The 12389-nt window shown below is 39.4% G+C and overlaps 1 protein-coding gene across 1 annotated transcript in view; it reads right to left on the minus strand.

Annotated features, from left to right (window-relative positions):
* The window catches only part of LOC141116370 (uncharacterized), a 39907-nt gene extending 27990 nt beyond the window's left edge, over positions 1-11917 (minus strand). Inside the window, exons 1-3 of the mRNA XM_073608606.1 lie at positions 11843-11917; positions 8028-8363; positions 4715-5017 (exon numbers count right to left, since the gene is read on the minus strand). Coding sequence (XP_073464707.1) covers positions 4715-5017; positions 8028-8363; positions 11843-11876 — 673 coding nt within the window. The 5' untranslated portion in view covers positions 11877-11917. The remainder of the gene's footprint in view (positions 1-4714; positions 5018-8027; positions 8364-11842) is intronic.
* Positions 11918-12389: the final 472 nt, after the last annotated feature.

A 12389-nucleotide genomic window follows, 5' to 3' on the forward strand; every position in this document is an offset into this window, starting at 1 on the left:
ATAGACAATTTTAGGTACTGTAATTTGCAGCCATTTCACAGGCATGCACAATTTGACATTTGTACATGTGTGGTATCTATTTACTTGACGCAGCATCATCTGTTATATTTTACCAAAAAATTGAGTATTATATTGTGTTTGTGTACATTAAATTAATTTAACCACTTCCGGATCGCCCACCGCACATATACTGCGGCAGGGTGGCCCGGCTGCACAAACGGATGTACCTGTACCTCGGTCTGTGCATGAGATTCAGTGGTAGTGCGCCCGTGGGTCCGGCAGACTTGATGTCCGCTGGTCACCCGTGATCGCAGTACAGAGAGGCAGAACGGGGATCTGCCTATGTAAACAAGGCGGATCCCCGTTCTGACAGGGAAGTACACAGAGATCTTCTGTTCCTAGTGATCAGGAACAGCGATCTCTGTGTTGTCCCAGTAAGCCCATCCCCCCACACAGAACACACCCAGAGAACAGAGTTAACCCCTTGATCGTCCCCTAGTGTTAACCCCTTCCCTGCCAGTGTCATTTATACATTGATCAGTGCATGTTTTTAGCACTGATCACTGTAATAATGTCACTGGTCCCCCAAAAGTGCCACTTGGGGTCAGATTTGTCCGCCGCAATGTCGCAGACCCTCTAAACATCGCAGATGGCCACCATTAACAGTAAAAACTATTTAAAAAGTCCATAAATCTAGCCAATAGTTTGTAGACACTATAACTTTTGCGCAAACCAATCAATATACGCTTATTGCGATTTTTTTTTTTTTTACTAAAAATATGTAAAGAGTAGATATTGGCCTAAACTTGTAAAGTAGTTTTTTATATATATATATTTTTTTTTTGGATATGTATTATAGCAGAAAGTAAAAAATATTGTTTTTTTTTTCAAAATTGTCGCTCTTTGTTTATAGCGCAAAAAATAAAAACCGTAGAGGTGATCAACTACCACCAAAAAAATCTCTATTTGTGGGAGAAAAAAATGAACATGTTGTTTGGGTACAAAATGACGCAGTGCCGTATTGCAAAAAATGGCCTGGTCATTAACCACTTCAGCCCCGGAGGATTTTACCCCCTTCCTGACCAGAGCACTTTTTACAATTTGGCACTGCATTGCTTTAACTGACAATTGCGCGGTCCTTCAACGTTGTACCCAAACAAAATTTGTGTCCTGTTTTTCCCACAAATAGAGCTTTCTTTTGGTGGTATTTTATCACCTCTGCGGTTTTTATTTTTTGCGCTATAAACAAAAGAAGAGCCACAATTTTGAAAAAAAAAAAATATTTTTTTACTTTTTGCTATAATAAATATCTCCCAATTTAAAAAAAAAGTTCTTCATCAGTTTAGGCCAATATATATTCTTCTACATATTTTTGTTAAAAAAAAAAAATCATAGTAAGCAAAGCATAATATTTCTACCTCCATGTTTGACGGTGGTGATGGTATTCTTGGGGTCATAGGTAGCATTCCTTCTCCTCAAAACATGGCGAGTTAAGTTGATACCAAAGAGCTTGATTTTGGTCTCATCTGACCACAACACTTTCAGCCATTTCTCCTCTGAATCATTCAGATGTTCATTAGCAAACTTCAGTTGGGCCTGTACATGTGCTTTCTTGAGCAGGGGGACCTTGCGGGCGCTGCAGGATTTCAGTCCTTCATGGCATAGTGTATTACCAATTGTTTTCTTGGTGACTATGGTCCCAGCTGCCTTGAGATCATTGACAAGATTCTCCGTGTAGTTCTGGGCTGATTCCTCACTGTTCTCATGATTGTGGAAACTCCATGAGGTGAGATTTTGCATAGAGCCCCAGACCGAAGAGGATTGACAGTTATTTTGTGTTTCTTCCATTTGGGAATAATCGCACCAACTGTTGTCACCCTCTCACCAAGCTGCTTGGCGATGGTCTTGTAGCCCATTCCAGCCTTGTGTAGGTCTACAATCTTGTTCCTGACATCCTTGGACCACTCTCTGGTCTTGGCTATGGTGGAGAGATTGGAATCTGATTGATTGATCGATTGCTTCTGTGGACAGTTGTCTTTTATACAGGTAACAAGCTGAGATTAGAACACCCTTTTAGGAGTGCTCCTAATCTCAGCTCGCTACCTGTATAGATGACACCTGTATTTAAATCAATATATAACTTTTTTGAAATGCGTTTTTCTGGATATTTTTGTTTATATTTTGTCTCTCACTTTTAAAATAATCCTACCATTAAAATTATACACTGATCATTTCTTTCTGTCAGTGGGCAAACATACAAAATCAGCAGGGGATCAAATACTTTTTTTTCCCTCACTGTATCCATGGTTGTCACACAGGTTGGACCTCAAACATATCTCCCTTTGTTCATCTCTAATACATGATGGATTGGTAAGATTCGTTGTTAGCAAAAGAAGGATAAGGATGTTTATGCTTTCTTTTCTGCTGACAAGAACATTGTATTTTTGGCAAGACCAACATGTATTTTCTGTACTTGCTGAAAAGCAAACTAATGCAGCCAGCCAGACACCATGTCAGGGGCTGGTAAGCAGCAGTATAATACATTCTTGCTTTTGGGTTGAGGTTGGCTTCGACTTTGAATTGGCATATTTGTAATTACTCATGGTTGAATTACAGATTTGGTACCCGTCATCTGCCCATCCTTGGCCACCAGGTTGTTCCTGGACCATAGCAGAGAAGTCTCAGCCACTCAACTGCTGGATCTCACAATTGTCCTTGAAAATTTGGGATCATTGGAGAACAGTAGTCATCAATTTTGAAATGCCAAGATTTGTCCAAATCTCAAAAAGTGTTTACAAAAAATGATATTCTTAGTACGTTGTTGCACATGCATACTGTAATCTTAGTAGCAATATGTTGTTGTTTGTTCTCTTTTTTATCTGTGAAAATGTACTTCATTATCCATAATAGACTACAGAAACATTGACAAGGTGACATTTCCCTCTTTACAGCCAGTTTACTTTCATTTTCTACTGAGATATTGAAGTTATGCTGCACCATTTTCCCTTGGCTAGCAGGGGGAGAGCTAAAGTCAAGCAATCCCCACAAAACTTCAATGCAGAACGCTTGGAATCCTGGGAGCTGTAGTCCAAAACGGCAGCCATGTAATTCTGGAACCAACTTTCCTAACTACAGATTCCTGTGTGCTCTGGGCAGCAGGATGAGTTAGGAAGGCATCTTTTATGAAACTGCCCGGGAAAGTGGGCTGTTTGGGCACGGTGGAAAGCAGGGAGAGCACATCTGCTGCAGGCTGACAGACTGGTGAGAGGTTGGGTTGGTGAGGACAGAGTCTGAGACCCAGGGAGAGATACCCGGTGTCGTGCATCATGTAAGATCAGACTTGTAACTTGTCACCTCTCCTGGCTGGAGAACACCTTTAGCCTCACACTGGAGCCAAAAATGCTCTCTTTCTAAATGGCAGCAACTGCCCCGAGCTCTCATCAAGCTTTTATCATACGGGCTGTGTACTCCTGGACACACACCCTGCTGCTCTTCAACATAATCTAGATGCTGGGTTGCAGATTTCCTCCCTTCCAAGACACCTAGAAATCTACAAACTACAAAGCCCAATCTGGGAATATTTAATTCCCGTATAAAACTGTTAAAACACTTTTCTGCACTCAGAAAACACAGGAAACACATTGTGAACCCTGTGTCCTTTTTCGGACCATTTCCACAGTGGCAAGGCCTCACAATGTCACACTGTTTAGACTTCACTAGCCAGACTTGTGCAAGTTCCAGGTTAATGGGTAAACTGGGTAGTGCAACCAGCCACCAGCCCCCACAAGTGTTATTTCTGTTTCTGGAGTTTCATAACTCACTTGAAACCATTAGTGATGAGATCCCTGCATGTAAAGTCCCAGCAGGGTACAGCAGGGATGGGGCTAGAGGGACATTTGTCTCTCAGAGCAGTGCAGATATTACATGTTGGACTGGTGGCCCTGAGTGCAGATACTACCCCATTCAGACTTCAGTCAGAGCAGTAGCCATAGTCATTGACAGCTGCTGTGTGTTAATCTAGCTATCTGTTTCCTGTTCTGACCTACTATAACAGCACTTGGTAGGTAAAAATCTTAAAAATAAGTCCATATTTTCACAAATCAGCAGTGATAGCGTGCAGCTCATAAAGTGCCTCTTCATTCACAGTTCATACTTTGCAATCATTTATTTTGCGGGTAAATACTTGTTCTCAACAACTGCCTTTTACAATGGCCACCAAACATCATGGTACACTTTTTGTGTTGCACATGCTTTAGCTCATAATTCCTACCATGTTGGGAACAACTAGCTGTGTTTTCCTCCCTGGCCAAAAATAAAAAAATATGCACTGAGCACAATCGTACCATTAGTTCCATGCTTTTGGTCCCTACTGTTTTCTGAATACCAATGTTGGGCCCAAAGACTTCTATTGTGACAAATTCTACTAAAATTTAGGAAGCAAAACGTGAAGAATTTGGAAGAACTGAGCGAAGAATACATAAGAGCTCCTGGCAATGGTTTTAGAGAGCTGAATATTGAACATGAACAATATAGCTGAAACATGGCTATAAGTGTAATTAACAAATTATGCTTACCTCCCTCTGTCTTTTCCATAAATAGCTCATGGACTTTTTTTTAACCTAATAGTGAATTATCCTAATTTATTTAAATGATTTAATTATATTCAGTTTTACATATAACTGGCAATGTATACTCAACAATTGTATATTGTTACCTATTTCTTTTATTATCCAGTGTATCTGGATAGACGAAGAACTGGTCCACACTTCACAGGTCACATTATCTCCAAAGTCCCAGGTGTCTCTGGGGAGTGAGAGATGGTTCTGAAATGTCCTGGTGCCACCAGGTTCCTCCACAGAGGACATGCTACCCTTGTAATGTGTTCCAGAGACAGCCCAGGTGATGGAAACTTCATAAAGAGGAATACTGACTACACAAGCCAGCTGCATGGTAGCGTTCAGAAAAGAAGATTGGGGGGAAGCCAGGAGATGGATGGAGCTGTTCATTGTGGAATTGTCTGTAAATAAATAACGTATGCACTATGTAATGTCTAATCTATACAAAACGCAAACAGAATCCATACAGTATATATTGGACAGTCTATTTTTGAACATAGACACTATAGGAAATTAGCTCCACTCTTCTAGAAAATCTATGTAATATAATGTACTGTATGTAATGTATGATCTGAGTGAGATTAGGTTCAGGATGAAATTTTTTCTACCTGCTATCACTAGAATCTGGCCAAATAACTGCATATGCATTTGGTGTACAATATTCCAGTAATACAAAATACCCATTGTTCCTACTGAGGGAAATTGCAACATAACATTTTATCCAAATAAAATGTGCAACAGGCACAAGTGTAAATTGGTTGGCCTGATAATGGTGTAATGATTTGCTCAGCCCTAGACAACATGTAGTACAGTTGTTGATAACAGACTACAGCCCATTAAAGCAAAAAAACAGATAATGTTTGGATCCAAAGCAAATTGTTAAAATCTCACAAAAGAATTAATAATGTAATTTTGAATTTGTTTTTTAAATTCTGCAGCCTTTATTAAAATAATACCCAATCCTGCTATAGGGGGCCTTGTTTAGCTAGCCACCTCCTGTTATAGGGTGACAATCGTTCCTCAATAGTACTCCTGTGTTGTCACTTTGAGCTCTTGGTGTAGACCAGTGTTTCTCAACTCCAGTCCTCAAGGTGCCCTAACAGGTCATGTTTTCAGGATTTTCCTCAGATGAAATGGCTGTGATAGGTACTAAGGCAGTGAAACTGATCAAACCACCTGTGCAAAATAATGGTAAGCCTGAAAACATGACCTGTTGGGGCGCCTTGAGGACTGGAGTTGAAAAACACTGGTGTAGACTACAAGTACCCTCGCTGACACGCATTTCACAGGCATGGTCCATCGTTGTATGTTTCAGGAAGGTGGTTCAGAGCAATGATGTGCAGATGAGTGCAGGTAGACAGGATGTGGCTGAAATAGGCTGCAGTAGAACAGCAGCACTAATATGCAAAACACAGGATTAAAAAATTATAAAAATAGTATTTTTTTAATTAAAAAAAAAAACATGGCAACTGTTTATAAAACACAGTGGGGTTTTTTTATCAAAAGCACAGTGGTGATATGTCAGGCATTAGTTTTTATGGTTTTGAAAAATTAAAAAAGCCTGCCAGGGGTTGTGACACATACAAACTTCTCCTAACGTGTGACGCCTAGTGGATTTGTTTATAAAATGAACTCTACATGTACCATTTGGTGACCTGGTTGTTACTACTGTATTAATATTTTTCTTTTTCTTTTCAATCCCACCTCTACCTCTTTGCACCTCTCTAAGACTAGACATAAACTTATTGTTTTTAAATATTTATGCTATGTGGCTATTGAATTTATTGTATGTTATTATCCCAGATAGCAAGAAATTGAGCTGCAAGTTTGAAAATGACTTGCTAAGCTATTACTAGACTTTCCAGGCTTTACAAGTTTGTTGCACATTTGCAGCAAGTCCGCATTGCATGACTCCAGATCCACTTTCTTTGCAAACATTCTGCAAGTTCTGGTTCAGTTATGTTGTGCAATAGTCATCCCACCACAGGAGTCACTGTGACTTGCAGAGCTCTTGCTGTATACTTTCCACTGCTACTTTTCTCTTACATGAGACTTGACACGCAAATTTTCTGCAAATTGGAAAAGTGTCAACTAGAACTTGTACTTCAAGTGCTCTGCAAGTGGGATGTTTTATAATGCTTTCACTGTTTGGTTTGTAGCTGTGGTTTGGCTCATCATTTAGCATCCACCTGGGATGGATTCCGCCTATAGATGGAAGGTTACAAATGATGAAATAAATCTATTGTCCAGCTTGCTATGAGTAAGGCCATTCGTAGCTGAAACATGTCCGCTCTGTTACTTTTGCCAGTGACTTTTACCTGGGTGTCTAATAAAGAGGACTTACAAGCCCATTGACGAGTGTCGGTATATTATTTTCAGTTGAATACATAGGGCATACAGAAGCCCTTAATGCAGCACCACCTACCTAATGCAGCTTTTGGGTCTGGCTAGGTTGAGCATGGCAAGTTTTTTTATGTATCAAATGCAAATAGCCTGTTCACTTTGTAAGGGAATTTGCACTTTGTAGATGAATTTTCCAAGAGCATACTGGCTGTGGTAAAATTATCAAAGAATACCCAATTACATGCAAGGAAAATTTAAAAAATGCATTTTTGCTTGCATATAATAGGATGACGGAAGTCAGCACAGCCTTTCCTCATTTTCTAAGCTCTGGTGGAAATTTCCCTTGGAAAATTAACCGGCTGTTTGCCTTTACTAAATAAACCCCAGTGCCTTATCAAACTAAATGCCATCCAGGTAACATTTAGATCTATTTAAAGATACTTAAAGTGGTTGTTAACCCATATAAGTAAGTCTATTTCAGCCCCTCTATTAGAGCCTGGCATAGCACACTGTCTAAGTCTTCTATAAAAATGAGGCTTGTAAATACCTGTTTAGAGCTGTCTTCTGGCCGGGCACATGACTCGTGGCCACTGTGCAGCTCCGATGGATGGCTTCTGCAGGAGGGGCAGAGACAGAGACACAGAACACGGAGCTGACAGGCAGGGAGGAGGGGGAGAGATGAGAGCAGAGCAGGGCTGCAAATGACGGAGGGACGTACTCAGACAAAGATGGTCAGGGCTCAGCAGCCCTGACTTTGGTTGTCAGCGCAGAGAGGGGGACACAGGAAGTGGAGGGATCAGGGAGGTTTTTTACAGTTTAGAGAGGGGCAGATTACACAGTACAAGCACTGTGCTGTTTATTCTGCTTTAAGGCACCATGATCTGTATTTTACTTTTTTTTAGGTTAACAAACACTTTAATCAAATGTGCCAGCCATTAGACCTGATAAGAGGCAAAGTCAGTGGCTGAAACATTGGAGTAAAATACCTTTGTATATAAACTGAGCTATAAATTAGGTATTCATGTTACCTTGTCCTAAAACTAATGTTTTATAAAACTAATGTCTCACCTCTTATGATTAGAGCTGTCCCATTACTAAATCTTAGCCGAGTCGTATAACGGAATGCACAGAAATAAACTCCGGAATCAATAATCTGTACATTATAAATCTCCAGGTTTGCCATATAGGCAGAGTTTTTGCATCCATATTTATGAGCATCATTATCCTTATTGCAGGCCTTCACTAGTTTAGGACTTTCTGCAGGTTTGGAGCTCTTTTTGTACCAGGACATTAATGTTCCATCTTCTATTGTTGCATTAGACACACAGCTGATCACTGAGGTGGCACCAACATCAGCGGGCACAATGATTTGAGGATGATGCAGAACCATCTGTGAGACAACCACTGGAAAAGAAGATAAATCAGGATTTAGCATAAAATATCTTCATTACATATGTAAATATATGACAGGTTTATGTTTAGGTACCATTTTATGAAAAACGTTGAGTTAAAGTTTAGTAAGCTGCTATATATTTAGAAGGTGTTATATGTTTATCACAACTACACCATCAACGTATAACACGTTTAATAAAATGTATTTGAGCAAAAAAATCCATAAGTGACATATCTGGTGCTAAAATTCTACCGATATATTATATAAAACAAAATCTGTCAACATTTTAATGTTTCTACATTACATTTTACTCCATGGGGTAAAACAAAAGCACAAATTACAATTCATAGTTAGCTAAAAACAGACAAATGCCATCAAGTTTACACTGTATGTTCCCGCTGTAGATTATCCCTCCCTTATGTCTGGTAAAGCCGTTGTTAGTAGAACAGTAAGTTTGAAGAACTCTCAGTAAAAGACCCCTGGACAGCGGCATAAACTCAGCAGGTTTATAATATTTCCCAGCCCTATCAATAACTAAATAAAAAGTTTTGTCAGGACATACACTTTACCTTTCACAGACTTCAATCCAGAGGAGGACAAAATAAAATAGCTACCAAATTATGTGTAATAGACCAAAGAACCCATATTTAAGCCAAGTCAAAAATATTTTGCGTTTGTTTAACCACTTGCCTACCGGGCACTTACACCCACTTCCTGCCCAGGCCATTTTTCAGCTGTAGCACAATTGCGCGGTCATTCTACACTGTGCCCAAACAAATTTTTAATCATTTTCTTCACAAATAGAGCTTTCTTTGGGCGGTATTTAATCACTGCCGGCTTTTTTCTATTTTTTACTAAAGAAAAAAAAAGACCAAACATTTTGAAAACATTTTTTTTTTACTTCTGTCAGTAAATTTTGTAACAAAGTAATTTTTCTCCTTCACTGATGTGCGCTGATGAGGCGGCACTGATGGGCACTGATAGGCTGAACTGGTGGGCATTGTTGAGGTGGCACTTATGGGCACTGATGAGGTGGCACTTATGGGCACTGATTAGGTGGCACTGATATGTGGCACTGAGGAGCACTGATAGGCGGCACTGATGGGCACTGTGAGGTGGCAATGATGGGCACTAATAGGCAGCATGGGGCACTGATAAGCATCACTGGTGGGCACTGATAGGCAGCACTGGTGGGCACTGATAGGTGGCACAGATAGGCAGTACTGATGGGCACTGATGGGCATTGATGGGTGGCATTGATGGGTGACACTGATGGGCATTGATCGACAGCAGTGATGGGCATTGATGGGCAGCACTGATAGGTGGCACTGATAGCCAGCACTGACTGGCATCGCTAATGGGCACTGATTGGTGGCACTTGTGGGCAGTGGTGGGCACTGTTTGTTGCCACTGGTGGGCACTGATGCCGACACTGCTGGGCAATTTTGGGCACTGATTGGTGACACAGTTGGTGCTATATTGTAATCAGGGCACTGATGATCAGTGCCCTGATTACATGTGTAGATGTCCCCCTGCATGGAGATGCCACTGATAGGCTCTCCTCACCACACACTCTGTCAGTGTGAGGTGAGGAGCGCCGATTACCGGCATCTCTATGTTTACATTGATTGGACACAGCCGATCGCATGGTTAAAGAGCCGCGGACCCACCGTATTGCTAGGACAAGGCGCGCATATCACGCTGCGCGCCCACGCAGGCTGTGAGAGCGTCCGTTCTGGGACGCTGTCATATGACGACGTCCCAGAACGAGAGCCGCACCACCCCGCTCTCATTTGATGGTGGGCAGGCGGCAACTAGTTAAACATAGAGAGTGGGGTCCATTCACAAAGATTATCACACAGGTTATCACTTTTTAAAATATCACAAGCATGATGCCTCAAAAAAATAAAGATTCTGTTCAGATAACTCATACATCTTATTGATTGGATTCCATGAGGAATCGTTTACTGTTACAGATCTAATCAAAGATTTTTCCTTGGAGAACCTAATTTTTGTTTCATGTTTTATACAAAATAAGTATTAAATCATCTTCAATTGGTTTGTTCTAAAGGGGAATTTGTCAGTTCTACATTTTTTTTTGACCATCCTTTAACTGTTTTCTTTTCAAATTTTATTGCAATCTACCTTTTTAAAAAACAAAAAGGACTTTTAGGAACAAAAAATGTGATTAGTTATTAGAGTGGTTCACCAACAAGCAGACAGTCTGATGAGGAATAATTAGCATTGCTCTACATGTTGCGTGTTTATAGACGCTTCTTCGGGAGCATGTACAAAAACTATCAAACAAATGGGGGAAAAGAAAAGGGATATAAGAGCATTGTACAATCATCAAAATAGACATAAACATATATATGGTAAAGAGGGCCAAGAGCTAAAATAGCTGTGACCAGGGCAGCCGATAACTCTCCCAGACATATACACTACATGGATTAAAATTGTACTTTTTATCCTGTCCTGGTGCAAGTTATATTTGGTTCCTACAGTAGCGGTATTCTTTCTCACTGTGTATACTGTACTATCAATGTGGATTTTTTTAAATTATGCATTTGATATGTTATATGTTCAATAAAATGATATTTTTGTATTTTTGTACTCTTATGTGTTGACTGTGCCTAAAAAGTCCAAGCCCCACTTCCAATTTTTGATATGCAATTTTCCTAGGACGTGGTACTACTGTATCCACAGCACCACTCTGTGGTTTGATACAGATATTTTTCCTCATTTACCAGTCTTTAACTGCAGGTTAATCACTCACTGTTTTTTAAAAGCATACACCTGGATAATACCCCTACAATGTTTGGTAAATGTCACAGTCACTACTTCATAAATATATGCCTAGTGTTTGAGAGGAAATTAAAAAAATATTGTGTCAGTTAGAATCTACCCTTTAAACTCACTTAAAAAGCAAAAACAGTTTCGACATGATGTATTTTTATGAAGTTCAAAAAAAATTGTGGTTTACGGAGTTACTGTTTATTTTACTGATGTAATCCAGATTCTGTTTTTATTTATTTAGAATTTGTTGATATTAGTAAATTGTATAATATGCATTGCTTTTGGACCCTGTGTTCATTAGACATAGGTGATAATAATTCTAATATGCATTAACATTACTAAAAATTCATAATTTTCATGAAAGATAAAAGTTACAATTTTCAGATTATGTAGTATTCCAATATTTTCATAAAAAAGTATTTAAAAAGTATTGCATACAGAACTCTATAATATCTATACAGAAACTAAAACATGATTTTAACCAGAGATCAAACTTCCATGTTATATGTTGTCTTTTTTTTTACATTTCAATTTTTTTTTTTGTCATATGCAAATTTTAACAAGACTATATATATATTATTATCATACAAACACTTTCGTTTTCAAATTATTTGTTCTTCTGTTTATTTTTTTGTTATAAACAACTAATTTTAATGAAGGCAAAACCATATTCTGAGAAATCGAAGTTACTTACCTTCAAAGAATAGGAGAACATTTAAAAGCCTCATGTTTGTTTGCTGCTGGTGATGGTGGTATACTGATTTCTGGTTTATGCTTTTACATATTCTTGGAAAACCCTCCTCCTGTCAGACCCTACCTCTTTTTGATGTACATTGTTGAAAACATACTGTTCTTTCTAGAAGCTGAATAAATAATTACAGTAATGCCCTGTACACAGTATTTTCCGACGGAGAAAGTGCGATCGGATTGTGTTGTCGGAAATTCTGATCGTGTGTGGGCTCCATCGAACTTTTTCCGTCGGAAGTTCCGACACACAAAGTTTGAGAGCAGGATATAAAATTTTCCGACAACAAAATCCGATCCTTCAAATTCCGATCATGTGTAGACAAATCCGACACACAAAGTGCCACGCATGCTCAGAATAAATTAAGAGACGAAAGCTATTGGCTACTGCCCCGTTTATAGTCCCGATGTACGTGTTTTACGTCACCACGTTCAGAACGATCGGATTTTCCGACAACTTTGTGCGTCCGTGTGTATGCAAGACAAGTTTGAGCCAA

Source organism: Aquarana catesbeiana, linkage group LG13 (assembly GCF_042186555.1).
Source record: "Aquarana catesbeiana isolate 2022-GZ linkage group LG13, ASM4218655v1, whole genome shotgun sequence".
Lineage (NCBI taxonomy): Eukaryota > Metazoa > Chordata > Amphibia > Anura > Ranidae > Aquarana > Aquarana catesbeiana.